Below are 26,002 nucleotides of genomic sequence, written 5' to 3' on the forward strand. Positions count from 1 at the left end.
TTTATTACCAATACAATGTGGTAAGATGTAAAGCGCACAAAAAATACAAATGCGAAGGATAAGATAAGTTAATCGTCAGCTAAACTAGCTCATGTCCATTTCCGATTCATCTCCAAATAAGTCCCCATCATCGTCCCCACCACCTCCAGGACCATGACCACCATTATCTGGGTCTGTATCCTCAACAGTTTCCATAGGAAGACCCTCTTTTTTCAACCTCTGCCGTTCCTTGAGCTCGTCACGCTGCGCTGACTTCATTTCCAGATCAGCAGTAAGTTTCTTGAGAGCATCTTCAAAGCGTTTCTGTACGTCATCACGTCAGGGACTGCACCAGACACAGACAATAGAATACGTACCCTGATAAGAGGGTTGGCTGAGCTCGCAATCTCATTCCGCTTCTTCGCAACCGCCGCCTCCAAATCCCGTATTTCTTCACTGAGCAACTTCCTCGCCTGCGTCTCTTCATCGTCTTCATCCTCGCTCTCTTCCTCTTCACTCTCGTCGTCTTCCTCATCCTCATCGTCGCCATCTTCCTCATCCTCGTTTTCTAATGCCAGGTTCAGCTCGGCCGCCAGGTCCTCGTCAATATCCCCTTCTTGCTCATCATCATCATTGTCTACGCTCGCAGCTTCTCCGTCGTCCTCTTCGTCGCCCTCTCCTAGGTCACCTGGGGTCATTCCTTCGCCTAGGTCTGATACTGCAGGCGTTGGCGCGTCTAGAGGTGCCTCCTGCTCTATCAGCTCCGAGTCTGACAAGTCAGGATTGACATTTTCAAGTACATCTATGTAGCGAGAGAATTAGATTTTCGTCGAGGATCATGAAATATGAGATAGAACGGCTTACCATATTTTACTTCCGTCGCCATTGCATCTTCGTCGAGTAGCCTCTCAACTTCCTGCTCTACGCTTTCGATTGTCTAGAGTACATGCGTAAGAAAAGATAGATTAGTGATACAGTACAACGTACCCGTCTGTTGACACGTTTTCGGAACCTCCTTTTCCTGACGTGGTGCAATGGAGGTGTGATTCCGTGGGGCCATATGAACTCGTCGATATTAAAGTTCTTGTCCTTCTGTAACTGATCTTCACTTGCAATCTTTTTGTCGACGACGAGCATCTGTAGAGTTGGTTACTATATTAGATCACGAATTTGTTCGGAAGACGGTGTTTCAACCTGACATATATCTGCGACTTTGAACATTTGCTTATTGTCCAACGTCTTTTGGGATTCAATGACGCACGGAAGGTCGACTAGTTTGGCAGAATATGTGTTGTTTCCAATGTGGAACACCGCGCGCCGTGAATCTAAGCGCAATTGAGCAGCTGCATACAGGAGAGCCACGACTAGGGCAGTAAGCACACCTTTAAATTTGAACCATATGTCATTCCCCACTTCGCGCGAAGCGATTGCCTTCCTCAGCTTCTCACAATCTTCTCCGGGAGGCATACGCAGAATAAACTGTTCCTCAAACGCCAGATCCTCGTCATCCGAGTCAAGCTCTCTGTCATACTGTCCGAGGAAAGACATCCCCGGTGCCATCGACGCCGCCTTGTCGCTCAGCTTGAGCTTGAGCTTCGGCTGTGGTTTCGACCGCAGCGTCGAGGACCGCATCGACCGCTCGTTCGGGTCGGTGGAAACATGACTTCCGCTGCGTAGGCGCGAAGTGCTGGGTCCGCTGTCGGCGCCGTTAATGTTGCGCTCTGCGACAGTTTTGGGTCGGCTGCTGGGCGTATAGGCAGCGTCGGCGTGTGTTGAGGGACCGGCATCGTTGTCAAAGTCGTCTACGACAATAACGTCATCATCCATAGTGAGTGGCTGAGAAGCAGTGATTGGTTGTGGCAAGACTTGAAATTGTCGCGGTAGAACGCGTTTTGTATCTTGGCTGTCGAAACAAGCGTATTGTGATGAAAGATGAGAGCTGAAGCGCTGACGGACCGGGTCACGGTTATGGCGGAGATCAAAACCCCTGTTACTGGCACTGACCCGGAGACCACCAAGGGTTCCAGGATTTATTTTCAGGTCCTTTCTGCACTCACAGTTCTTATGAAATACGGGATATTACATTGTTAAAAATGCGGTACTTTTATCATGACACCTAACTACTTGATGTGTCCACATCCTCCTCTACCTCCTCTTCTGGGGACAGGAGAATGACATCTTCCTCTTCCCCTGCCACTTCCTCATTACTCTCTGTAGCAGGTACCCGAACGATTTCAATGTGCTGAGCCATCAACATACCATACACCACCAAAGACCCAAGCGCCGCACCCACGAACCCCCAGCGCATCCGCCTGAATTGCAAGTCCTCTGGCGTCTCCTCCGGCTTTTTAGACGATGACTTGGAAGATGATTTCGGGAATGCGGGTATGATGGCCCATAACGAGGAAGAAGGGGCGTCGTACGAGAGTTGAGATGTGTTAGATCCCAGTGCTACAGCGTGTACTTTCCGGGAGTGTGTGAGCAGGGTTGGATACGACTCCGTTAATAGGTCTTTGACCATAGGATCTGAAAATGGAGGATATACAAGGAGGAGAATATGTGCAGCCACTATAACATCCACGGTAGATAGCCTATGAAAAGTTGGATTCGGTCAGGAAAGAATTCTTCATGGAAAGGGATATACAGACTTGTCTTGAAACACGAATCTTTTACCACCCAGAAGCTCGCTGTAAATATCTAGCTCATAACCAGCTTTCGCCAGAACCTACAAGACATTTAACGGAGGCCTTAAGACAGATTTCAATACCGTACCTTCTCCTTGTCAAAAGCTTGCGACAGAGTCGTGTTGGCGCTGAGTTTTGCCCTCTCCGCAGGCTTCACGTCTCTGGGAAACTTCTCCTTCTGTGATTTCTCTTCCTCGACGACCTGCCTCCACAAACCAGCAGCAACTAATCTTGGGTAATAACTATTTCTCATCCTCCTAGGCACGTAATATTTCTGGGGCACGGGGAACATGGATGCCAACGCAGGATGCGTCATCTTCACCCAATTCTCCCCGTTCGCGTATAACGTATGAAACTGTCAACAACAAAAGTGTCCAGCTAAACAAAAAGGAATATTAAAATAAGAAATAACGCACCACCAAGTCACCAAGGTGAGACTCCGCATGCGCGACCCACGCCGTTTTCTGCGCCCTCTCCGACGCAGTCAACCGCACATCCAAATTCGCATCCGGGTACGTTTTATAATCCTCATTCCGCAGACCCGATACATACTTAACGATCCCGGCAAACGATCCAACCGAGTACTGCCCGTGGACAAGGAAAGGCAGCTGTCCTGGCCAAGGGTCCCATTCAACGCTGCGCCGAGGGAGAAGAGATAGGGCTACACACCGGTGGGCGACGAGTCCGGGTTTGCACACTCGACAAGGCTGTATTTTCCGGGGATGGCGAGTTGGAGATAAAGCACTGTCGCGAGACAGTGTGGGTCGAAGGAGGGCAAGTCCCATTGGCCTGGCCAGATGTGTAAGACTAACCCAGACGTCGGGAGTGTCTCAGAGTCCATGCTGTTGGTATAATTATGAGAAAACGATGGTGTGGGTTAGGTGGCAATCCTGGTAAATGTCAATACAGCAGTAGGGGTAGAGTACGGACGTCGACGTCAAGATCAACAATGCAAACCAGCCGAAAGTCTTGGGCAAGACGCGCTATTTCCAATTGATTCCCGGCCGCGTGCCGCCGAATATGCACCGAAGACGCGACGCGTCTCCCAAAATTCCATTACCTTTTTCTCGTGTTTTCAGTATATAACATACAATAAACTGGTATATTTATTTAAATGCATATACTACTTTGCATCTACTAAGTATGGAATCCTGACAGTAACTTGAAGAGCAAGGTAGTATGGTTTCATGAACATAGCCTGGTCCTGCAGTGCAAAATCGTAAAAGAGAACAGACAAACAGATAGCAAGCGAGAAAAAGCATAGCAATTCGGACCTGAGGGAAAGCAAGGAAAGCAACGAGAACGACGTGAGAAGCGACGCAAGCGTCGGCTCCTTTGTTTAAGGATATGCTACTAGACAAAGCAAAAGAGAAAACGGGGAAAGCATAATGGTTTATGAGACGGTGTTTAGCGAGGAAAGCAGAACAAAGAAAAAGATGACAAAGACCATATAAAACAGCAAAAATCCATGATAAAACAAGCTGACGTCATAAATTGTTCGTTAATCGCATAGTTCATTTAGAGAACGTGAATGAGTCGTCAGGGTCGGTGAATGGGGAATCAGGATTAGACATTGGGGTGCTGATCGACGATGAGGATCCTTGAGAAGACTGGGAGGATTGCGGTTTTCGCTGCCGTCGTTGAGGAACAACCGGCTTCGATTCGACCCTTTTAGAGGGATTAACGATGTCCTGGAAATCCGAGAGTTGAGGGAGTCCAGCTTGTTCAGCAAAGTCGATGTTGAGGCGGGGTAAAAAGAATTCGGTATCTCCGCGATACACTCCATCTTTACCCGGAACCTGCACTGTTTCTGTCCAGCTGGCTGCCCTACGCAATTCAGCAGAAGGGCGACGATAGTTAGAAGGGTACGCGGGATAAGGAATCTTGGAATAGGGTCAATCAATCAAAATTTAACAACCACCAGAACAACACGTACACTGCGCTCAGGGAACAGTGGGTCAGGTGGAGGAAACAGAGCTTCGATAGATGTTTCAATCTTGGGACGCTTATATGGAGAACTGGGGTTATCCCGATCACTGAGGTCAGTATCTGTTTCATCTAACTCCTCTACCTTAGCAGAGACGCGACGCGGCACAGGAGGAAGGCTGTTTGAAATCCTTCGAGAAACGACTCTGCTGGGTGCCCGGCTCACATTAGGTGTCGGGAGAGCACTCGGAGTAGGCAAAGTAGATATCTTCGACTCTTCAACAGCAATGCCTTGAGATTCCAAGAAATCTTCCAGAAACCAAAGGATGAGACTATAAATCGCGTTCAGCAGCGATTTAAACTTACCCTTTGAACGATAGCGAAAGACAAATGTGACATATGAACTGGGTTTTTTCAGCTCCGGGTTCTCGTGGTTCACTACATCATAGGTATAATCCTCCCGTTCATGTACACGAACTTCTTCTCCAAAACTAGTAGTTGGTCGTTGAGAAGAGCGTGCCAAATATCCCATTGGCGAAGGTGGCTTACCCGATACACAAGTCCTCTGGTTTCCTCTTGCCTAAAAGCGTTTTTGGAGCTGGGTCAATTCGATTCGCCGGTTTGTCCCTGGCGACGCGTCTGATTCTTTTTATCTTGAGAATTATCATGCCCGCTTCATTACTGGACGACGGGGTAGTGGGAGATATCATCTTGCCAGGAACTAAAAACATAATTAATCGCGTCATTAGAGGCGTACTATCACAACTTACATTTCTCTTCGACCTTCTGGAACATAAATGGACGCTCAGTCGACATAGAAGTCCTGACACCGCCCCTTGAAGCAATACCATTTCCGAACAGAAACCTGCCCGGAACGGTCAATCCATCCAGTACGATGAACGAGCAGGTATCTATTCCCCCTCCCTGATCTTGCCAGTAGATGGTGAACGTCTAGAAACAGTTAATATGTGATGCCACTGGGCCACTGAGTTTGTTCAGACGCCGTACCTGGCCCACCTCCCCTGCGATCCAGCAGGAAACCCGATGCGCGCTTTCGTCGACGGCCACGAGGTATTCCGGGGTGGCCTTGCCTTGGACTTGAATCCAGGCTGTAAAACCACGATGGGCGAGCATGGTAAATGTTCAGGTGAGTGGAAAAGTCAAACGCCGGAGAAGGGCGAACTCGACAGGGCACTTGAGCCCTCCAGGATTGCAGAAACTTATATAGCGGGAAGTAGTTAGCAACGAGTGGACCGAGCGAGCGCCAGAAAGGGTGCGTACTAGCGACTGTGACAAAGAAATGAGGGGATGTAATTCTGACTTGCGTCAATGATCAAAAAAGCCACCTCATGTTGGTTGGTTCAACTTTTTCGGTGTTATCGCTTGCCAAATGCGGATCACCGATCGCGTTGTCATATCACGTGCGCGGAGTCAATCTGCAGTGTCGCGGACTTTGCCAATGCAAGAAAGGGTCCACTGCATTACAAATGCGACCTAGCTTCGTACCATTCTCTTTCTTACGTTTAGTTGCTACGCGTCCTCTTGCACGGCCTAATCTTCTGTTCATACGCGATACCCTTTCTCCAATCTATACAAGACCTCTCTCTTTGTCCATGGCTCCAGTCGCGCGTACCTCCTCCAAGCGTAAAGTTGACGACGACTCCAATGATTCAGATCAGGAGGAAGGGCCCTCCCAGGCATCTCAGTCTTCAACAAAAAAGGCGCGAAAGGACAACTCTGTGCCTACCAACCTACCAACCAACAAAGTTTTGCCCGTCAAAATTGTCCTCCCTCCCAAACCAAGTGGTACTTTGCGAATTGCATCATGGAACGTGTCTGGACTTGCCGCTAGTGAAAAGAAGGTAGGTCCTCCTCGCGGTTTAATTGAAATGTACGCGTCAATGCTCTTGTCACCAGGGATTCAAATTTTATGTGGAAGCAGAAGACGCCGACATTCTCATCCTGACCGAAACAAAAGTATGGAATAATCAACACATACAGACAGGCTTATGAATGAAAACATCTGTTAGCTGAACAAACCATCGGACGACTTTGCACTCAAAAAGAGATACCCACACCAATATTGGTCGATATCTGCGAAAAAAGGCTACGGTAAGTTCGCGCCTATGCATTTTCCTTTGACTTGACAACGTGTATGGTAGCTGGCACGGCCGTGTTGTCCAAGCACAAGGCTCTCAGTGTGGACCAGACTATTCCAGGTCATCCGGATCCTGAGTCAGTAAAAGGTCGCATCGTCACCTTGGAGTTTGAATCATGCTACCTTGTCGGCACATATGTCGTAAATGCAGGACAAGGCCTCAAAGTGAGTTCTTTTCAATATACTTCATATGAGTGTCGCAAATAATTGTTCACACTTCCAACAGACTCTCGAAGAAAAGAAGACTTGGAATAAGCACTTCTTTGCACACATGAACGAGCTTGACAAAAAGAAACCCGTCATCTGGGCAGGCGACCTTAACGTCGCTCCTACAGAACTAGACCTTGCGAACCCCAAAACAAACTGGAACAAAACGGCAGGCTACACAGAGGCGGAGACATCAGCATTCAAGAACTTCCTCAATGCATCCGAGCCATCTGGCGGGAACAAGTTTTTAGATATCTGGAGGACCCTTAACCCTGAAAGGCGGGCATACACATACTTCTCATATCGGTTCAACTGTAGAGCGAAAGGCCTTGGATGGAGAATTGATGGGTGTATGTCTTCAACTTAGATGATACTATCTCCAAGTAAATGGCTGACTTGACGTCTTTGATTGCACAGTCGTCCTCAGTGAGCGTTTCAAAGATCGAGTATCGACGGTAATTTTCGCATATTTCACAGTCCCTTATTATTGTGTGTTAATGCCCTTTTCTCTCTAACAGTGCGATATCCGTGATGAGATATACGGTGCCTCAGACCACGTCCCGGTGGTATTAGACATAACTGGGGATCTCTGACACGCTGACACTCCTCAGCGCCTATTTTTTACTTCTGCTTCCCATAATGGCTGTTGATTGTACATATCGCGTGCTCTGAATCTATTCTCACCTCAGGACCGTCGAAATTTCTTGGGAGAGGTCTTACATTCAATCCCTGGGCGACCATCTGGACTTCATCACTGACTTTGCGCTATGTACAGGCTGAGTGCGCCTGAAAATGCGGTGGCATATTTATATTCTCCATGCATCGGGGGGCATAGCTCAGTTGGGAGAGCAGTAGACTGAAGTTCTAAAGGTCCCGCGTTCGATCCGCGGTGCCCCCATTTTTTGGCCCTTTACGCGCTCGTCAACGTTGACCCACACAACCGAGGACGCGTCTCACGCACGTCGGTCACAGAAGTTACCCATCCCACACGAGCTTTTGTTGACTTGTGAAATTTGATTTTAACATCGGGTACGACTAAATTGGCTCACCTCTTCATCGGGGGCATAGCTCAGTTGGGAGAGCAGTAGACTGAAGTTCTAAAGGTCCCGCGTTCGATCCGCGGTGCCCCCATCTTTTTGCACTTCGAATCTCACAGATGGTTTTCCCAGACATCTGCTCGCAGTGAAGCTGCGTCTGTTTCCTTGCTGATGAACATTAGGAAATGCTATGCAGAATGTTTTGTACTGAGTGTCGATTTCATACCGCGGGTGCCTTTTTATTGTGGATGTGCATTTTAAATACGTCCAGAAACATGTCTACCACCTGTTGTTGGGTTTACCCATTACTATGGCCCAAGATCTCTACACGGGCTACTGCTGTATGTCCCGATTAGGGAAGGTATTTTCTAAATATAGGTATGGTCGCCATTGTAGGACCGAAATTGGATTTACCATATAAAACCTTGCACCATAGTGAGAAGCTGAAAAGCGCTTAAACTTTTTTTGATTTTTTCGGAGTTTCTCTAAAACATAGGCTAGTTTACCATACAGTTTCATGTAGTTGCTTCCAAAAGCACTCGCTGACAGCGTAAGCTGCGTTATGATTGATAACTTTTGTATACTAGACAATGAGTAACTGAGCACTATAAGTAAATGTTCATTATGGTATTAATGCTGTCTATTGACAGTCAATGATGTAAAGAAGAGAAGGATAAAATCAATCAACCTATCCAGCCTAGAAGCGAAAAAATATTACGGTCAAAGTTTGCCTTTGAGTAAAGCTTATGAGCTAGGAGATTTGGGTGTTTCTTTACGTGGGGGCCAAGACAAACAGGTTCGGCGAAGATCAGGCGAGTCCAAGGCAACTACAAAATCCCCAGCCTCTTCAGATGGATCAGAGATGCCATGCCTGCAGGTTATACATCGTTCAGTAAAGGAAGAAATTGAAATATCAGCCACTGTGGGCAGAAAAAAACATACTCAGACATGACGTGCGTCCGCAGACTAACACTGTTTCCTTTTACATGGCAACGGGTACAGGCCATCCCCAAGTACATGTAGTCAGCTCGCTGTCGGGCCACAACTTCTCCCATTCGTACTCGGATCAACTGAGCCTGGTCCTCGGGAAGAAGAAAAAAATTCAACTTCTTCAAACTGGAAATTCTGTTATGACACGTCATTAAATGGTTGGGCTGCCAAAAAACCAGAGGGTAAGGAACAAAACAGCAGAGAGTCAAACAACGACGTACCACTGCGCTCCATTGTAACATAAAGCGACCTAAATGAGGGTTATTACAATCATGGCACTCGAAAATGGGATCCGCTTCTTCCATCCGAGAAAAACTGGTAGTTGCGGGGTCAAAGCCGCTAAGAGTGACTACCTCTTCCAAAATCTCGTGTGCCCAAGTATTGAATGTGATTTGCCCGCTTGCATTCCAAGGAGTTTTATCTGTAAGTTCTGTAAACACACTTAACTCAGCCGAGAATACCGAAAGATTAAAAGGAACCGTCGGTTCGTAGGCGCCTTTGTGAACTAGAATTCGCGGGTAACGGATGTCGCAACACATTCCACAGTCGAAAACCGTGGTCGCCAGACTGAGTAGCGCGGTGCGTTCAAGGCCATGCTTTTCCCCACAACTGGCTTCGACCATTGTTACTAGTTCGTCTTCAATGCCATCCTGCAGCTGCTGGAGAATGACAGGCAGTTTTGCACGGATAGGATCAAGATGAGATAAGTCCTGTAGATCTTTTGAGTTGATCATGAAGTCCAGAACTTCTGGATGATTAAAGATATCGCCAATATCCAGAGCAACAGCATCTGGACGTATGGTGGACCTATATTCATCGACAAGTTCCTCCAAAATCGGTATCCGGCTACTGAGGACATCAAAAAGAATGTCGGTCAATCGCTCCTTTCTATAGCTTTCCAAAGTGCGCTCAAGGATTGGAAGTAAGGCCTGAATGACTGAGGAGCTATTAGCGCTAACAAAGTTCAAGAAAACAAGAGGCTCACCCGATTCTGTAAGATTCTTTTGGCAGGCCATCATCAGGAATACATTTTGCGAGATTAATGAGCAATTGTTTTCCCGCATGTGTGAAATTTCTTCTTCCCATCCCATTTGCGCAAGGCGATCTTCAACCCTGTCAAGGATTGAATACCGATCATATGGAGGTAGTGGGTGTACGTACAGTTTAGCGCGATTACACAACATAGCTATCCTCTGGTCTAAAAGGCAGTCTTCATAATTCTGATACCACATTTCACAACGAATGGAATGCTGATATGGTTCGTCAAGTAAACGAGTATAGTTCCAGGTTTCTGCTTACCATCAATATTTCTTTTCGCTTTGCTATTTCTTTCTCGAGCCATTTTTCTTTATTTTCTGCTGCTTCGTAGTCCCGTTCCCACTGTTGTTCTAAGCTGCAGTAAACATACATTTTAACCTTTCCGCGGCGCCCTGTGCAAAATTTAATTGGAGACGTGTGTAGTGACGCTTGGTATTACATGCCTGAGACTAAAAGTCTGGGGCGCAGAGAGATCAACTCCTCCATGCCTGATCGATTACGGTCAACCCGACCCACTATAGGAAGAAACCTATAAAACATTCATAACTAAATGATTCAAAGTGGTACTACTACTAATACTCACCTGCCATCCATGCATCTAGTACATATTCTAAACCGAGCAGCCCAGACAGTTTTGATACCTTTGAGGTTACGGAGGCAAAACTGCAGAAAGTGGAGACATTTGAACAACTAGCATGTTTAACTTGTAGGTCAAGACATACGTGACAGTGCTTTTCAAAAGCCAAGCTCGCATATTGCGGTTCACTTAGATCATCAGGACATTCAGGGAGCTTCGGGATAATATTTGACCTTGCAGCTTTCCAAATTGGCCAAGATTTTCTCGACATGAGGAATTTGCGTGTCATTTTGCAGGTCCGTGCCAGGTGAAGCAAATCAAGCGGGTCCAGATAGCCAAAAATCTTGAACGAAGGTTGTCGACACCACAAAAGTTTCAAAGACAGCCTGTTACGTACCTCATGAAGTACGTCGACATTCATGTCAAGTAGGTCCTGCAAGCACCCTCGTGTTCCGCGCCTTTTCTTTACCGATGGAAGTTGTCCTGGAGCCTTGTTACGCTTTGCCCGCTTCCTCTTGCCATAGGATTTACTGCCCTTGGTGTTGTTACTATAGTCAGAATCTTGGTCTGTGTCTGGGTCGCATATTGCAGATTCATCATCTTCCACAACAAAACCTGCATCACCTCCAGCCCCAGGGTCACGGTTGGCAACTTCAGACAAGCTTGAAGGCCCTGCTGCACTGTTTGTCATTGTCGCTTTGTTTGCAATTCGTGTAGACCTCCGAGTCATGATTCGGGAATGGGGTGTTTGAATAATAGTGTACTTGAGCAAAAAATAGATTGGGACCGTTTGGGACAGAATGTAACTTTGTCGCTATGTTTTATCCGCGACACGTCCCGTCACATAAAAGTATACTCGTGTCGTCACACTTAATGACGCGTCGTGTAACACCCCTAGCCCCTATGTTGAGGGTCCGCTGAGATTGCTCGCAATGCCTAAAAATTGGTCCTGTAAAAAGACATCCAGGCTGTCATAATTAGCACTACAAAATGGCTAGCTATTTAACTTATGTAGCTAAAGTACTGGGATGTGGGGTAGGTGATACAACAAATCAAATCAATCACTAGGAAAAACCATGTCATTGATTATTCGTGTACTAGTACTACATAATACTACTTCTATGATTTGCTATAACACTATGTACACAAGACCGTATAAGTTTTAGTCCAGCTAACAAATAGATCTATATAAATCCTCCGATCCTAATCCTGTCAGGATAAGCCTAAAAGTATAATGAAGACCCCATTAACCAGAATGGTGCTCGGGACATTGAAGAACATTTAAGATGTGGGCACATAATGTACAGGATGTATGGGCTCATCTTCATCTCTTGGGGGCCAAGCACGGTAGGTGATTGCCAGAGTGGGTGCGTCTGGGGAGCACACAAAGTCGCCAGCAGCCTCTGACGGTTTCGCGACTCCGTGGCTGAGCAATCGGTTCTGTCAGCAAAAACGGTAACAACGAAGATGCATGGGCCGCAAAATACATACATATCTTTAATATGCTGACAGACTCGAACAATAGTTCCCCTGAAACGACAGAGGGTGCAGAGCATATAGTTGTAGGCGTCAGACGCTCGTTTCCTGTGATATTCTTCATCGAGTCGGCCTTTGAGTACGTTCGCGAAGTCACCCCCAAGCGTGGTGAGTCTCATAGTGTCTCGCCACTGCCCTTTATGGCATTGAAAAGCATGGGCGGGCTGAAAGAGCATCAAAGAGTCAAGGCCAAAATAAATAAAAAAGAAGAAGAAACTCACCACCGCATCCCAGCGCATTACCATCCTACCTTTGTGCATGTCATTGCATGATATACACTCAATAACTGGTGAGACCCTATTCATTAGGGCCGCAGTAGTTGTGTCAGGGTTGAATCCACATAAGGTGAGGACGTGGTCCATGATCCAGTGGGTGTCGACATCGTACATGATACGACCATTCGTGTTCCAGGGGATTCTGCCTACAGCATCCGCAATCACCGAGAGCTCAGACTCGGGCGCTGAGACATCAGTAGGCACCTCAACCAGCTCGGTTGCACATCCATGCCAAATAACGCGTGGATAACGGATGACGTCCAGAGTCCTAGGTTCCCTATATTGGGCAGCCTCGCAACTAAACGTCGTGGTAGCCAGAGTGAGAAGCGTATTAACGTCAAGGCCATGTGCAGAGCCACGGACAGCTTGAACCATTTGAACCAGTTGGCGAGCGATTTCCTGTAGTGTTTCGAGTTCGAACTGGGGAAATTGGGGCAGTAAATCCTCTAGGCGTGGTTCCCATTCTGTTGGGCTGAGTAGAAGGTTCATGACGGCTCGTTGAGAGTAGATATTTCCTATGTCCAGAGGAATGATGCTTGGACCAATGGTAGGCCTGTACGAGTTGACGATTCGGTGAAGCCTTCTTGCGCGTGCCTGTAAACATTGCGTGCGGATCCGTTTTAGTCTCCATTCCTTGTAAACTTTCAAATACGTAGTCAGAGTGGGAAGCAATTTCCGCGTGGCTGTAGTTTTCGTCAGAATACATCAAATACAACCACATAGACTCGATACATACAGCGGTCCGTGAGTTCTTTCTGGCACCCTTGGTATAGTGGTACTATAAATTTGTCCACAACGTCTTCATCATCTGGTTGGTTTCCCATGTCGTCAAGTTCGATTCCCCACCCCATCTCTCGGAGAAGATCTAATATTCTGCGGAAGAGTAAGAACTAAATGTATTAAGTGAGATAAAAGCGAACGTACTTGTCCACACGCGTTTGGACCAACGCATTTTCTTCTTCCTCCTTTTTCTTTTTATATTCGCTATACCACGCTTTGCAAGCCTCAGAATGCTGTTGTACCTTGTTTAGTAAGAATGACAGGCATAGCAAGGTAATTATCTTACTTCTATAATTTTCTTGCCCATCTCAATCTTCTCCTGCGCCCATCTCTCTTTATCCGGTGCCATTGAATATTCCTCTACCCATTTTTTTTCCACAGCAAAGTTATAGTAAGTCCGATTATGACTCCGAGGACCATGACCTGTAAAATATATATTGAATGGATGCGAGCAGCGCAGATTGTCTAATTGACATACCGACAGACCGTACAAAGTGTGGTACATAAGGGCGAACGCTCTTGGGCAACGCGGGTGGGCCACCCTTTATCGAGCGAAATCTAAATGCACAACAAGGTTTAACATCATCTCGGGCAATCTGAAAATGATATCATCTACGCACTTGCCGCCGTTACATTGACTGCAGATTCTAACCCGCGAAGTCCAGTAAATGATGATGATACTCGAATGGCGTAGGCAGAACTGTACAGGGGGCTCAGTATGAGTTTTTGGATGGGATAATGATGGTTTGAGATGGGACGTACATGGCAATGCTTCTCAAAAACCAAATTCGCGTACTGTGGCTCGCTCAAGTCATCCGGGCAGTCGGGCAGCCCAGAAATATTCTCCCGCGCCTTTTTCCATTCAAGCCTCGAATTTTTGGACATCAAGAAATCGCGCATCTTTTTATCCGTCCGTGCCATATGTAGCAGATCAACTGGGTCCAAATAGCTTAAAACCTAACAGAAAAAAAGCCCATTTCACATCGTAAGGACACTGGAAAATGAACTGGGGACTGCACTGCGCACCTCACGAAACAACTCCTCAGGAAAAATCTTCATCAGGTCGACCAAGCGTCCTTCCGAATCTGAACCTCGCAACTTCTTCGTCGTAAGCTCGCCTGGAGCGCTGTCCGACACCGTGCGCTTGCGCTTCGGTCCAGCTGCCTTTGTCTTCCCCTTCTTCTTGTCCTGCGCTGATGTTGCTGCGACACTTTGCTCATCGGTAGAGGCAGCGGCTGCTACTATCACCGATCCGCGGCTGTCATCCTGACCATCGCCTGCGATGGTGGTTTCAGTGGCATGCTCCAAGCCTGTATCTGTAACAGTTTCGGCGGTCGCGCTAGCGGTATCAGCTGGGATACTACTACCCGACGGCGCCTGTCCAAGTTCAACCTGCGAACTCTGTCTAGACAGTTGAGGAAGCATCATGATGCCAGCGGATGAGTATGAAAGTGTACGTTCAAAGTCAAGAGGTAAAATTCACCCAAAAAGATATACATATCTATATATACGCGCGCGATTGTATGCTTTGAGGATGCGGTCGTTTTGTTTTTAGTGACATAGTGTCCCATTAATCGGTGTCAATAGGCGCCGCCCCTTTGTGTGTGTGTGCAAAGGGGCATGAGTCACCATCTTGTGATCATTGTGATCCAATATACGCGTCGACGCGACGTGTCACATTTTGACGCGCCGCGTGACAATCACTGACTCCTGTCTTTTGTGCTAATTAACGCAAAGCAAATCGACGCAAAAGAGTCGATTACCTTCGAAAATGACTCAGAAAAAACATGCGCTTTTATATGAAAGGCATTAACTTAGCATTTTGAAATTATAGCTTTTTGATTTGGATGGACATTCTTTCGTAGACGTGCATTCAAACTATGCTCTTTGTCCTCCTCATTACAATTCAAGTTTCTTGGCCAAATCTACAGGAAAAAGGGCACTGACGTGCGTCCCATGACACGCGAACCTGCTAACAGCCTATCAAAACGATCCAATTCCATCGTTTAATGTGGTGCAGACCGCGAACGCACGGAAACAAGAGACTTTCACCGGGGGCATAGCTCAGTTGGGAGAGCAGTAGACTGAAGTTCTAAAGGTCCCGCGTTCGATCCGCGGTGCCCCCATCCTTTTGCATCTTCTTTTCTTTCCAGTTCTTCATCGTTCTTAGGGTTATTCAGAGTTGCCTTGCTTATTTGAATTAAGTATTTTTTGTATAAGATGATCTGTTTTCATTCATTTTGCAAACCAGTGTGTTATACAACACCGTCTTGGGTACAGTGTCCGTATACTAGTAGGGGAATCAGTATACACTCATAGAAGACCAGTTCTTCCAAGTCCAAACCACGAAGATTGAGTGGTTCAAAACTAGTATTCTCCGAAGCGGACGTGACCAGTCTGTTCTGCGTGGGCTCGAGCACCCTTCTCGCCTTTAAGCCCCTGTCCGCATTGCTACAATAAAGAGAAAAGATTAGCAACGATATCGTATGACAGTTAATAATGCAGAAGTCCATTAATTGAAGCAACGGGATCTACGTCTTGCGACGATCCCTTCTTCATGGACGCGATACGAAATGAAAAATGGTAAATCGCACCTCGCATCTGAGATCAAACGTCGAGGTATTAGTGAAGGCCTTTTTGGAGCGAAGGATGTCTGCGAGCTTCTTCGCTGCGACGAGGATAGGATCCGAGTTATCGTCACCTGAAAGCTACAAAGGAGGTGTAGTCGTATGAGACCACTGGGATGAATTACTGTCTTGAGCAAAATAAAAACTCTTACGATAGGGAAAAGTGTCTGGTGCCACTCGTCAGGGGCATCGGCCATGGGTGCGAGAGTCGCGGCGTCGTAGTGTATGCCCGAGTAGATGAGGATCGCGCGCATGCCCGAAGCGGCGCCGTGCTCGCCCGGCGAGAAGTGGTCGATCCGTCCCGTTTCGACGTCGATGCTGGCTATCTCGGCCGAGTAGTGCGCTGCTATGATACTAAGCTCAATCGCGCCTCCCCAGGAAGTGGGCTTGGTAATTGTGGCGATATATTGGGAAGGTGGCATTCTAATTCGGGAATGGGAGGGCGCGATATGGGATATCAGCGAATTTCGTTTCGTGTGCCCTAGGTAAGACAATGGCTCACCCGAGAATAGCTTCGTTATAGGTCTCTGGGTTGTTACGGATGCCATCTGCTACGACTAGAAGACAAGTCGAATGTCAAGATACTGGGTCATATGGGCCGATAACGCGTACTTTTGCGAATCTGCTGAGCTTTCGATATGCTCTGTTCGAACACAAGTGCTACTGATGAGAAGAGACACGAGTTGTCGTCTGGAACAATCTATATTGCCGACGTGATAAGCAGTCGCTCGTCAAATGAGGATACATGCGCACCCGATGTACGAGGAAGCTGCCATCGACCTCTACGCTGTCTGGCCCGGACGACTGGACTGGAGGAGATGGTTGTACTGGCACAGATCGTGGTATCGGAGCAGGAGCGGTGTATGTTTGGGTAGGTGCTGGGGCTAGTGGGGACCTCGCTGGGACGGAAGACGACTGGGATTGGGGAGGGGGGGCCTGGTCTGAAGAGGCCTCGTTAACGATGATCTGGTCTCCCCGCTGCAGACCCAGGGCCTGAAGTGGAAGATCAGGAACTATAGTTAGCTGGCGGGGCGGGTATCCGGCCTTGACTGGCGTACGAGCAAAGTTGATTATGAGAGAACCAGAGGTAGATCAGGAAAGACTAACGAATCTGGCGCGAGGGAAGGATGTTTGTGGTTGCATAGATTTCTTGCTGAAGGTCGAGGATGGTGAAGTCGGGTGCGTCCAAGAGAACCTCGATGGTGGACACGCCCTTTGGATGGCGAAGGCGCACAGGGGCCATGGCTATGATGGATGATCGCAACAGAGGAGCGCAAGCGTCGTCATCTATTGTGTCCTATTTGGCTAATATTGTATGCCAAGAACATCCCAAAGTGGGGCACTTCCATATGTAGAATACAGTCGATGAACGCATGAAGCGCAGTTGCCTTAGATCGAAGTACATGATCCGTCATTGCATTTGGGCGTGCGTTAATTGCCCCAACCCATGCGCGCTCCAACTCGTCATGCCTCCATTTATTATCTCATTTACTTACGTCACTTATTCTCGTCCAGCGCCTATAAAACCCAGCATATCTTCCTCGTTTCTTCATTATCCAACTCTCTCAACAACTTCATACACCACAACCAAGGTTAGCCTCTTCTACTCAACCATTGACTTGAAGCTTATCTGCCTTGCAGCCAATAAATTTTTATCATCAACATGTCAGACGCCGGACGCCAATCTTTCACCGACAAAGCTGGTGCCGCTATGAAGGTACGCCCATCTCTGCTTTGTCGCGCCATCTCGCTAACTGGACGTAATCGATAGCCCGACTCCCAGAAGAGCACCATGGAACAAGCTGGTGACTTTATCAAGGGCAAGACTGATTCTGCCGCATCGACCATGCAGCCCAACGTCAGTATCCATTGATTTCTCTTCCATCGTAATATTTTTCTCAATCCTTCCACAGAGCCAGAAGTCGGGCAGCCAAAGGGTCGGAGACACCATGAGCGGAAACTCCAACGACAACCAGGACTCTCTCCTCAACAAGGCCAAGAACGCTGTCGGCATGGGCAACAACAACGCTTAAATTGCCTGCTCGGTGCCAAATGGTCTCCGAATTGTAACTTTTACTTTGCTTTGGGGCTCAATTGCTCGTAACCTGTATCATGTGCCGCTTTATAAATTGTAAACCAATAAATTCGCAATAATTTGTTGACAACCTGTTTTACGACCTTTGCAAAATCGGCTTGATACCGTATAAACTTGAAATATCAGTAATTAATGGTATGCATATTAGTTTTGTTGGATTATATGCGTCCTCCTTAACAATTAGAACCTTCTTCAACCCAATCTTTTCTACGGTTAGGAATAGCCTTTATGTTTTCTGTCAATGGTTTGACTGCTCTAATCATCAGGGGCTATTATTTAGGGGCTATCACGCGTCGCGTCTCTCTTGTGTGACTATACGTGTTGTGTGACATCGCGCGAAATGAAGTAGTAATGCCACCGAAACTTTTAGGGTTCAGGTTGACTTTTAGAAATCGCAGGCAAGCGTTGGTCCTTTTCTTGAACCGTCACCGCATTTCCATCCATGTCCAAAAGAATTTGGCACAAAAAGCCTCCTCGAGAGGCAGCCACCAACAGCGAGGCCACAGAAAGTTCTGCAGTCAACCAAGATGGTGTTGCTAATACCGATGCTGAACCCGTGCCACCACCCCCAGTTGAAGCAGAGGAAAAACCGAAAAACGGCACGGAATCGAAAAAATCGTCGAAAAAGAACAAGAAGAGGAAGCGGAACGACCGCAATGCTCAAGACCAACCACCGACCAAAAAACCTCGAGCGGAACCAAAAGGCATTTTAAAATTTATCGACTTGAACATCGATGTCTTGTACGAGGTACGTCTGAACTTCCCTTCACCAAAAGAAAGGACATGTATCATGCGATGAACGACGTACGATTGTAGATTTTTGGTTATTTGGAACCAGTCGACGTGTTGCATCTGAGTAGGGCGTCCAAAGCGGCCAGCGATTTTCTGATGTCCGAAAACTTGTTTCGCGACGCGCGTGTTCAAACACTGTTCTTTGTAGGTTCCCGCCGTTGGCCTCACGCGACCATTATTCTTTCCCACACATGCGAGATCTACGCACACTTGTTCCCCAACTTATAGTTATGAAAAAAGTTTGCGTAAGCAGCTGGCCGAGACATGGTGTGTAGGTGCATAGTATTAGCTGACATGGTTTTTCTGACTGTCCTTCCCAAGTATACGAAGAAAAACCGCAAAAATTCTATTCCCTTTTACAGGACAGGCAATGGAAGACGGAATTTGAGAAGGCTGAAAACAAAGATGCATGGGTAGAGCAAGAAATAGCAAAGTTTACCAAAATCCACGAGGTAAGAAAACATAACTCTGGAGCACTTCGTCTCTAATTTGACAAAACCCGTAATAGCACGCTCGGGAATGTGAGAAATGGTATATAGCATATGAAGAATACCTTGAAGAGCGAAAGGAAGAACTGATTATGACTCGCAATGTTAAGTAAGTACCGGCAAACCCACATCGTTTTCTCATCTGCTCACACTTTTAAATTATAAAGCGTTGTGAACCGCCTTCGCGAGATGGGGTGGGCTACCGAAGTTGATTCCATATTAAGGCAGGACCCTTCAAAGCTCTATCATCGTAGTTTGATGCTTCGTTTTGGCATCACGCAATGTGACGAGAAAGGTATGTTTCTCGCCATCTTAACCTACATCCTCATAATGCCATTGTAGTGGTGATTGAGCAGTTGGCCGAAACGTTTGTTTCTTCGCTGTTGGCGCCCCGCAGGGAGATGATGCAGGCTAGAGCACGACAGGTGTTCCTGGAGCGCCGGCTGCTAGTGTTAAAAAAACTTGTCGCTGAGTATCAGTTGACCGTTGCGCCCAGTGATGTCACTTTCAACATGGGCCAATTATGCACGCATCCAGAGATCAGCGATCTCCTTCTCAGCTCTCCCGAAGCGACGGACCCAGTGGTCCATCTTGAGCCCCTACGCACCAGACTGCCCGAAATCGCGGATAAAATGGAGTTGAGCATGCGAGACACAGTTACAGCGTTGGTTAAATCTGTTCGCGGACAATGCTACCACGTTAGTGAAGACGCGCTTCTCACCCTGGCCGTCGCGACGTTCAAATGTAAGCGGTGCCCGTCGTCGAGTGTGGAAGCGCACGACATCCGCTATCCAGCAGTGCTAGCTCACCGCTGCGCCGTTCGTAAACCCGACGGGCACCTCCGTGCACCCAAAGAGACTCCAAGCGCGCTATCAATCACAGTCGAGAAACTGACAGAGGAGACGCCGTGGAACGCGTATAACTGCATCACGTACAACCTGGCTGCACACAACATTTTAACAAAGCTGCTCGCGCGTTTTGAACTGTCTCCTTTGACGACGCACGTCTCTGAGATGGATTGGCGTGACCCGGTGTTCGAGTGTCTCGCTTGCAACGACCCTCATCGTGGCCGATGCATGCTTCGATGGCGTGCAGTAGTGCGTTATTTTTTTTTGCTATCTTCTGCTGGTTATACCCACTTACCCCTTTTCCTCTCGGTAGGTAGCACACGTGAAACAAAAACATACCCCTTCCATTGTATCAGAATTTCGCATCCTAGATGACGAAGAAGCTGCGAAAGTGAAGTTACGAATGGACGAAGAGATGGCCCGAAACCGCGCCAAAGCAGATTACATGGGCATGTCCTGTTCCCACTGCGGGCAAAAAGGAAATCCAGTATCGCTTCGCGAACATTGTCGTACCAAGTACGTGTTACAACCGCATTCTCTTTTTTTTTTGATCTCGTACAGCAATGACTGAGAAATGTTGTGCAGACATGGTATCCGTCGTCCGTCGGAGAGGAATGGCGATTTTGACATCGCATTGGACTCCAATACCATTCCACAAATATTCTATAGTTGGCCCCCGCAGGAGGATCCTACAGACTCGGACGACGATTGAGTTTGTTTTAATGACGTTAATAATTATTATAGACATTTCAACTTTAAATTATGCTCCATGATCGAAGAACCTCGACAGACAAAAACTTGCTTGCTGTAGAACCGAAATATTACAGACGCTTGGTCAAAAAATGGGGGCACCGCGGATCGAACGCGGGACCTTTAGAACTTCAGTCTACTGCTCTCCCAACTGAGCTATGCCCCCATGGATAATGGGTAAGACATCGTCACTCGCCGTCTCGCGTGCAGTTCGGAACGGTTTGTGCGTGCATCATTAGAGCAAACAATCAAGGGAATGAAAACAGACGACGCGTTGGAGATTAGGGCCCTGGTGTGAGTGTCCATACGATGCCCGGTATTGGCTCACCCAATGGTGTCTGCAAGGTCCATCTATGAAGCTAGAGTTAGGCGGATAGCGAGAGATGTTGAGGGAATTCATTTTCAAACAAAACTACGCCCAAAGACCGACCATACCAGCCTAAATATTAAATGCGGAGTCGAATTACAAAAATCGACGGTATTGAAGAATAAATGACAAGGCCTTTCGAAATTAAACTTTAATGTAGAGATCAATAGGTCTGCTGAATCCTGAGTAAAGGAGAAGAGTGCGTCAGCTACTCTTCGTGGTACTCTTGAGTCCTGATGTGCTCACCTCCTTCACCAACTGTCCCAAAATGTTGAGGATGTCCAAAGCCGATCTCTCTTAGGATAGCTTCGAAATCTGAGGGTCTGATCACTAGGTTTTTACCGTTTTCTTTCAGTTTCTATATAGTTAACAGTGCCAATTGAGTAAATAATCCTAGGACATATTGTATAACATGACTGACCTGATTCATTCGCTTTGCCTTCGCATATGATTCCCAGGGCTGTGGCTCCAACACGAAGCTTCCGCCGGGCTTGAGTACTGCGTACACTCGTCGAAAGAAAAGTTTAAGACCCTCGTCGCCTTCATTTAAATGTATCCACTTCGATATTGAGAACCTAGTACCGTATTCAGAATGTAGTGAGGAGAGAAAGACTCAACGAAACGTACGCAATAACCACGTTATAGCCTTCTGAATCCTCAGGGATGTCCGTTCTCATCCAATCTGCTGTACGAAAGGAGACGTTGTGCGGAAACACATTTTTTCCTCTGTTTGAAGATGGGGGAATAGGCAGTGAACCGAATTCATGTTCGCAAGATGCAGGAAAATAATGACGTATGGGCTGAGTATCGTTGACCTGTGAAGAACCCTCATCCTGCAACTTCCGTCTTTTTCTTGGTTTGGAGTCACCAGAAGTTAGATCGTCCTCTTCGTTTGATGTACGTGGGTATGTGGGTGCTTGACACGACCAAACAGCGCGTCTCCGTCGCCACGCATTAGTGATCAAGCTTTCGTCAATGTCAACGCCCACGACCAAGTGTGCACCATACGATTGAGCTAGCCCACTGCCTAAGTTAGTCAAGAAGACGCATATTACACGTTATACGTACCTATTTCACAGGTCACCCATCCCTCATTGCATCCAATGTCCAGTACTCGCGCTCCCTTAAACAATCCTGAGGGAAGTGAAAGCAAGCGCTCATCGTTGCGAAACGGTCGTTTCGAATAATACCTGGAGTTCGAGTGAAACAATGAAAGTCAATCCATCGATAATTGAGGATTCATAAGACTCGATTACCCATGATAATTCCCGTGCGTCGGAACGCTAGAGACAGTAGACATGAAAACGCATATGTAGCCATAATAATGGACGCGTCGGGACAAAACTGGCAAGTAGTCCTGCCGTTCGTTCGGCACGACGCATATTAGGCAAATGAAAGTTTGGCAGCAAATGCATTTAAATGTTCAACTGCAGTTACTGTCCACATATTCAAGTCAGATTCCATGACTGTAGCGCTGGAATAAAAGGATGAAATGTAAAAAAATGGGGGCACCGCGGATCGAACGCGGGACCTTTAGAACTTCAGTCTACTGCTCTCCCAACTGAGCTATGCCCCCATTCATTAACGATGGTATTAAAGCAATATTTTTTCGCTGGGAAACTTGACGCGTTGGGCGTCTAATTGAAATGACTTAGGACTACAGTAGCGCGGGAAGAATGTATCTTTCTACTTGTTCTCTACGCTACTTTGATTACGACCTTTCCAACGTGCTTCTGCAACTCAAGGTAGGCATACGCGGCAATAGCATCATCAAAATTGAAAACCTTATCAATCACAGGCCTTGTGACTTCAGGGTTTGCAAGTATGAGTCAGTTCATGCTGTTGAACCTAACATTCGAAAATACAAATTTTGGATATGTTTTACAACAGAAAATGTGAAGCTTACTGTTCAACAGAACCGATTGAGATTCCCCGTAAAGTTACTGCGTTCACCAGTAAGGGAAATACTACACTAGCTTCACCACCCTGTATAACCATTTTGTTAAATTAGGAGCGTCTGGAAAACACTAACTTGCACTTACAGATGCAATGAACCCGATAACTTGGACGTACCCACTTCCTGTTTTGGCTGATTTTATTGACCTTTCTAGAGTGCCTTGACCTCCTACCTGGATCAAAAGTTATTACTTGGTAGCTATAACATGCTCGGGCTGACGGAAACAAAATGACGCACTTCAATTATGTGATCTGCTCCCTCTCCGTTGGTCTTGAACCAAAAAATTTAGACAGTATTTATCTGTTTGTAATGATCACATACAATTTTCATAACTTCTTCGTCCCAGTTAGGTGTCTTGTTGTAGTTGATGAGGTGCTTTGCTCCATGTTTTGCAGCTATCTTCAATTTGTCGTCAGATGATGAAGTGGCAATGACGGTCGCTCCAGCGGCAGCAGCAAACTGTAATGCAAAGCTGTGTATATGAGACCCACGACCATCAGTATTTATCTTTATGAATAACAAGGATAGGCAGTAGATTAAAACTTACATAGAAACACTGCCCGTTCCCAACACCAAAACAAAGTCTCCCGCTTTGATTGGGGTAGGTCCATGAAGAGCGTTGTATGCTATGAGGCCAGCGCATTTATTAAATCACTTCAAGTGTTGGACAAAGGTAGAAAATTGGTATACACTCAGGGGTTGAAGTATACTGCCTTCAGGGTAAGTCATTGGCTACCGTTTTAATGCCGATCGATCACAAAGCTGTCAGAAGACCAAGGGTATCGGCGTAAGATACTTACAGTATTGCCCAGGTTTCGCCTTTTGCATCTCAAAGCCCATTGTCCACACCAGTCCGCCCCTTTACACGTCCCACAATAAATCTACAACTGAATTACTTTACCGCCGAGGCTGCCAAGTCCCGCTACTTACTAGCTTTGCTGGTCGTTGGACAGAAAGCCTGAGGTGTTAAGTATGAGGATTGTTATCATCGGAGGTGGAGCCGCTGGTTGTGCATGTGCCTCTTTGTTGGCAAAAACATTCAAAGGCCGCACCAGTGCAGATAGAGGCGCAGCGGAGGTTTTACTGTTTGAAAAGAACGAAGTGCTGGGAGGGCAAGCAACCAGCATTGACATTGACGCTAAACAGTACGGCGCAAGCTTTCTCAACGACGGGGTTCAGGGAGGTTCTCCAGCATTTAAGCACACGTTCCGACAATTTCGCGCACTCGGACTTGAAGAAAAAGAAGTGGAGCTCAAGATCTCATTTGGACATGGCCGCGATGGATTCTGGACGAACATGTTTGAGACACCATTGACTCGCACTCTCAAAACAGATATCAAACGCTTCGGGACACTTTTAACATGGATGAGATTTATCGAACCGATTCTCGGACTACTTCCTATATGGATAATCATGAATCTGTTTCGCTTCTCAAAAGATTTTGGCGCCCGTATGGTTTATCCGCTTATGGCACTTTTTCTGGGAACAGGTGAGTCACTCTCACTCACAAGATCATATTTAATATTCCACCTCTCACCGATTGCGGGGATACTGAATGCTAACTGCTCGATATCTAATCTAGGTAACCAAACAGAGCATGTTCCATCTGCCGTTTTGTGTCGCCTTTTCACAGACCCGCTCATGAAGCTATGGGAATATGACCCTAACCGACTTTTAGGCAGCGTACCCAAGATGTATGCATTTCCAGAGCTACGAGAATTTTACAGGAGGTGGATGAGAGACCTAGAAGAGGACGACGTCCAGATATATGTGAACTCTTCGGTCAGCCGAATACGATATCAGACAAATGGAAGAATTGAAGTCGGTTACATTCACAATGACCAACAATCGACCATCACTGTTGACCAACTGGTTTTCGCCTGCGAGCCATCTTCTATTATAGAAATTCTTGGCGACCAAGCTTCCTGGATGCAGCGAAAGGTAGACCAACAAGATGTTGTGCATTTACAATATATATCAACAATATTTTCTTTTAGATTTTGGGGAATGTTCCTTACTTTCACGACGTCTCAGTAACTCATACTGATGTCGACTACATGCGTAAGTATTACCATCTTGACAGTGACAGCGTAGAAGACATTGCCCCCGACATGCCAATGTCATCGAAGTTTGACCCCATGTACTTTATTCATCCCGTGGACGACCACCCTGGAAAAGTTGAGATGAGCTTTGATTGCACGCGCTATCAACCCCAATTCAACTCTCACACACCCGTGGATCGACATATATTCCAGACCATCTTTCTTAATAAAAGTGAACAGGAATTATGGACGAAAGATGAAATAAATAAAGATAAAATTCTTTATGAAAAGGTGAATGAGTTATCACCACCTTTAATGTTTTGTTGTTGCTAATTTTTTTAACAAAAATGACAGTGGTGGTGGCAACTGGGTCATCGTTGGTCACACTATGCGAGGACCGTTCTGTTCTTAGCTTCCATCAATGGAAGAAGAAACACCTATTATGCGGGGTCCTGGACCCTTGTGAATATGCATGAAATGGCCATTGTCTCAGGTAGGTTTTGTGTCAGACGTTATACTACAATATCATTAACTGTATGAAACCGTTCAAGGAATTGCATGTGCAATTCGATTAGGTGCAGAATACCCGCAAGATCTTAATGGAGATCCTTCGGCGTCTAAACTTTTGCGACTCTATATGTTACTTGCACACTGGAGATGGAAGTAAAGGCTACTTGCCGCTATGACATACAGGTGTAAGCGGTGAATTGAAAGAATATCATTCCGAGAGATATTATTGCGTCTTAGAAAGGAAGTAACAGTTCCCTCATTCGGTAGCACTGGACATGTCATAAATGCATAAGCGCCTATGTGATTTATTCAAACGAGAATTCTCCAAAAGCACAACGA

At 46.7% G+C, this 26,002-nt stretch overlaps 11 protein-coding genes and 5 non-coding genes across 16 annotated transcripts; 6 read left to right on the forward strand and 10 right to left on the reverse strand.

Moving 5' to 3' along the window:
• Positions 1–84: 84 nt before the first annotated feature.
• JR316_0003171 (Transcription initiation factor TFIID subunit 7) lies at positions 85–1,806 on the reverse strand (the record flags this gene model as incomplete). The annotated part of the gene is made up of 6 exons (XM_047888951.1): positions 85–303; positions 357–781; positions 844–916; positions 967–1,116; positions 1,174–1,304; positions 1,362–1,806. The coding sequence occupies 6 exons, from the start codon at positions 1,804–1,806 to the stop codon at positions 85–87; spliced, it is 1,443 nt and encodes a 480-aa protein (XP_047751325.1).
• Positions 1,807–2,095: 289 nt separating this feature from the next.
• Positions 2,096–3,504, reverse strand: JR316_0003172 (Metaxin-like protein; the record flags this gene model as incomplete). The annotated part of the gene is made up of 5 exons (XM_047888952.1): positions 2,096–2,570; positions 2,628–2,704; positions 2,752–3,018; positions 3,080–3,276; positions 3,333–3,504. The coding sequence occupies 5 exons, from the start codon at positions 3,502–3,504 to the stop codon at positions 2,096–2,098; spliced, it is 1,188 nt and encodes a 395-aa protein (XP_047751326.1).
• Positions 3,505–4,177: 673 nt separating this feature from the next.
• Positions 4,178–5,723, reverse strand: JR316_0003173 (uncharacterized protein; the record flags this gene model as incomplete). The annotated part of the gene is made up of 6 exons (XM_047888953.1): positions 4,178–4,546; positions 4,600–4,898; positions 4,956–5,080; positions 5,139–5,310; positions 5,360–5,540; positions 5,598–5,723. The coding sequence occupies 6 exons, from the start codon at positions 5,721–5,723 to the stop codon at positions 4,178–4,180; spliced, it is 1,272 nt and encodes a 423-aa protein (XP_047751327.1).
• A 2,056-nt stretch (positions 5,724–7,779) lies between these two features.
• Positions 7,780–7,852, forward strand: JR316_0003174. The gene has a single exon. It is a non-coding gene; the product is annotated as a tRNA-Phe (tRNA).
• Positions 7,853–8,012: 160 nt separating this feature from the next.
• Positions 8,013–8,085, forward strand: JR316_0003175. Its single transcript has one exon. It is a non-coding gene; the product is annotated as a tRNA-Phe (tRNA).
• Positions 8,086–8,674: 589 nt separating this feature from the next.
• On the reverse strand, positions 8,675–11,287 carry JR316_0003176 (uncharacterized protein; the record flags this gene model as incomplete). The annotated part of the gene is made up of 11 exons (XM_047888954.1): positions 8,675–8,688; positions 8,786–8,862; positions 8,934–9,067; positions 9,203–9,402; positions 9,424–10,094; positions 10,143–10,231; positions 10,281–10,374; positions 10,459–10,548; positions 10,603–10,682; positions 10,742–10,939; positions 10,994–11,287. 11 exons carry the CDS (start codon positions 11,285–11,287, stop codon positions 8,675–8,677), a joined length of 1,941 nt encoding a protein of 646 aa, XP_047751328.1.
• A 590-nt stretch (positions 11,288–11,877) lies between these two features.
• Positions 11,878–14,615, reverse strand: JR316_0003177 (uncharacterized protein; the record flags this gene model as incomplete). The annotated part of the gene is made up of 10 exons (XM_047888955.1): positions 11,878–12,022; positions 12,088–12,296; positions 12,354–13,090; positions 13,144–13,280; positions 13,332–13,420; positions 13,474–13,610; positions 13,666–13,745; positions 13,808–13,887; positions 13,950–14,144; positions 14,214–14,615. The coding sequence occupies 10 exons, from the start codon at positions 14,613–14,615 to the stop codon at positions 11,878–11,880; spliced, it is 2,211 nt and encodes a 736-aa protein (XP_047751329.1).
• A 625-nt stretch (positions 14,616–15,240) lies between these two features.
• On the forward strand, positions 15,241–15,313 carry JR316_0003178. The gene has a single exon. It is a non-coding gene; the product is annotated as a tRNA-Phe (tRNA).
• A 241-nt stretch (positions 15,314–15,554) lies between these two features.
• Positions 15,555–17,057, reverse strand: JR316_0003179 (Putative ubiquitin thioesterase otu1; the record flags this gene model as incomplete). Its single annotated transcript, XM_047888956.1, has 7 exons — positions 15,555–15,626; positions 15,782–15,895; positions 15,967–16,237; positions 16,317–16,371; positions 16,427–16,514; positions 16,568–16,863; positions 16,922–17,057. The coding sequence occupies 7 exons, from the start codon at positions 17,055–17,057 to the stop codon at positions 15,555–15,557; spliced, it is 1,032 nt and encodes a 343-aa protein (XP_047751330.1).
• Positions 17,058–17,477: 420 nt separating this feature from the next.
• On the forward strand, positions 17,478–17,847 carry JR316_0003180 (12 kDa heat shock protein; the record flags this gene model as incomplete). Its single annotated transcript, XM_047888957.1, has 3 exons — positions 17,478–17,531; positions 17,586–17,672; positions 17,728–17,847. 3 exons carry the CDS (start codon positions 17,478–17,480, stop codon positions 17,845–17,847), a joined length of 261 nt encoding a protein of 86 aa, XP_047751331.1.
• A 504-nt stretch (positions 17,848–18,351) lies between these two features.
• On the forward strand, positions 18,352–20,749 carry JR316_0003181 (uncharacterized protein; the record flags this gene model as incomplete). The annotated part of the gene is made up of 8 exons (XM_047888958.1): positions 18,352–18,657; positions 18,726–18,845; positions 19,064–19,153; positions 19,210–19,298; positions 19,357–19,484; positions 19,532–20,286; positions 20,351–20,553; positions 20,623–20,749. The coding sequence occupies 8 exons, from the start codon at positions 18,352–18,354 to the stop codon at positions 20,747–20,749; spliced, it is 1,818 nt and encodes a 605-aa protein (XP_047751332.1).
• A 131-nt stretch (positions 20,750–20,880) lies between these two features.
• Positions 20,881–20,953, reverse strand: JR316_0003182. The gene has a single exon. It is a non-coding gene; the product is annotated as a tRNA-Phe (tRNA).
• Positions 20,954–21,298: 345 nt separating this feature from the next.
• On the reverse strand, positions 21,299–22,454 carry JR316_0003183 (putative RNA methyltransferase C2A9.10; the record flags this gene model as incomplete). The annotated part of the gene is made up of 6 exons (XM_047888959.1): positions 21,299–21,336; positions 21,401–21,512; positions 21,576–21,729; positions 21,782–22,169; positions 22,223–22,344; positions 22,411–22,454. 6 exons carry the CDS (start codon positions 22,452–22,454, stop codon positions 21,299–21,301), a joined length of 858 nt encoding a protein of 285 aa, XP_047751333.1.
• A 203-nt stretch (positions 22,455–22,657) lies between these two features.
• Positions 22,658–22,730, reverse strand: JR316_0003184. The gene has a single exon. It is a non-coding gene; the product is annotated as a tRNA-Phe (tRNA).
• A 121-nt stretch (positions 22,731–22,851) lies between these two features.
• Positions 22,852–23,939, reverse strand: JR316_0003185 (Zinc-type alcohol dehydrogenase-like protein; the record flags this gene model as incomplete). The annotated part of the gene is made up of 7 exons (XM_047888960.1): positions 22,852–22,954; positions 23,061–23,140; positions 23,197–23,283; positions 23,349–23,381; positions 23,433–23,583; positions 23,659–23,737; positions 23,912–23,939. The coding sequence occupies 7 exons, from the start codon at positions 23,937–23,939 to the stop codon at positions 22,852–22,854; spliced, it is 561 nt and encodes a 186-aa protein (XP_047751334.1).
• Positions 23,940–24,083: 144 nt separating this feature from the next.
• Positions 24,084–25,820, forward strand: JR316_0003186 (uncharacterized protein; the record flags this gene model as incomplete). Its single annotated transcript, XM_047888961.1, has 5 exons — positions 24,084–24,600; positions 24,745–25,052; positions 25,109–25,444; positions 25,508–25,646; positions 25,705–25,820. 5 exons carry the CDS (start codon positions 24,084–24,086, stop codon positions 25,818–25,820), a joined length of 1,416 nt encoding a protein of 471 aa, XP_047751335.1.
• Between the last annotated feature and the right edge of the window lie 182 nt (positions 25,821–26,002).

This window comes from Psilocybe cubensis, chromosome 3, assembly GCF_017499595.1.
Source record: "Psilocybe cubensis strain MGC-MH-2018 chromosome 3, whole genome shotgun sequence".
NCBI lineage: Eukaryota > Fungi > Basidiomycota > Agaricomycetes > Agaricales > Agrocybaceae > Psilocybe > Psilocybe cubensis.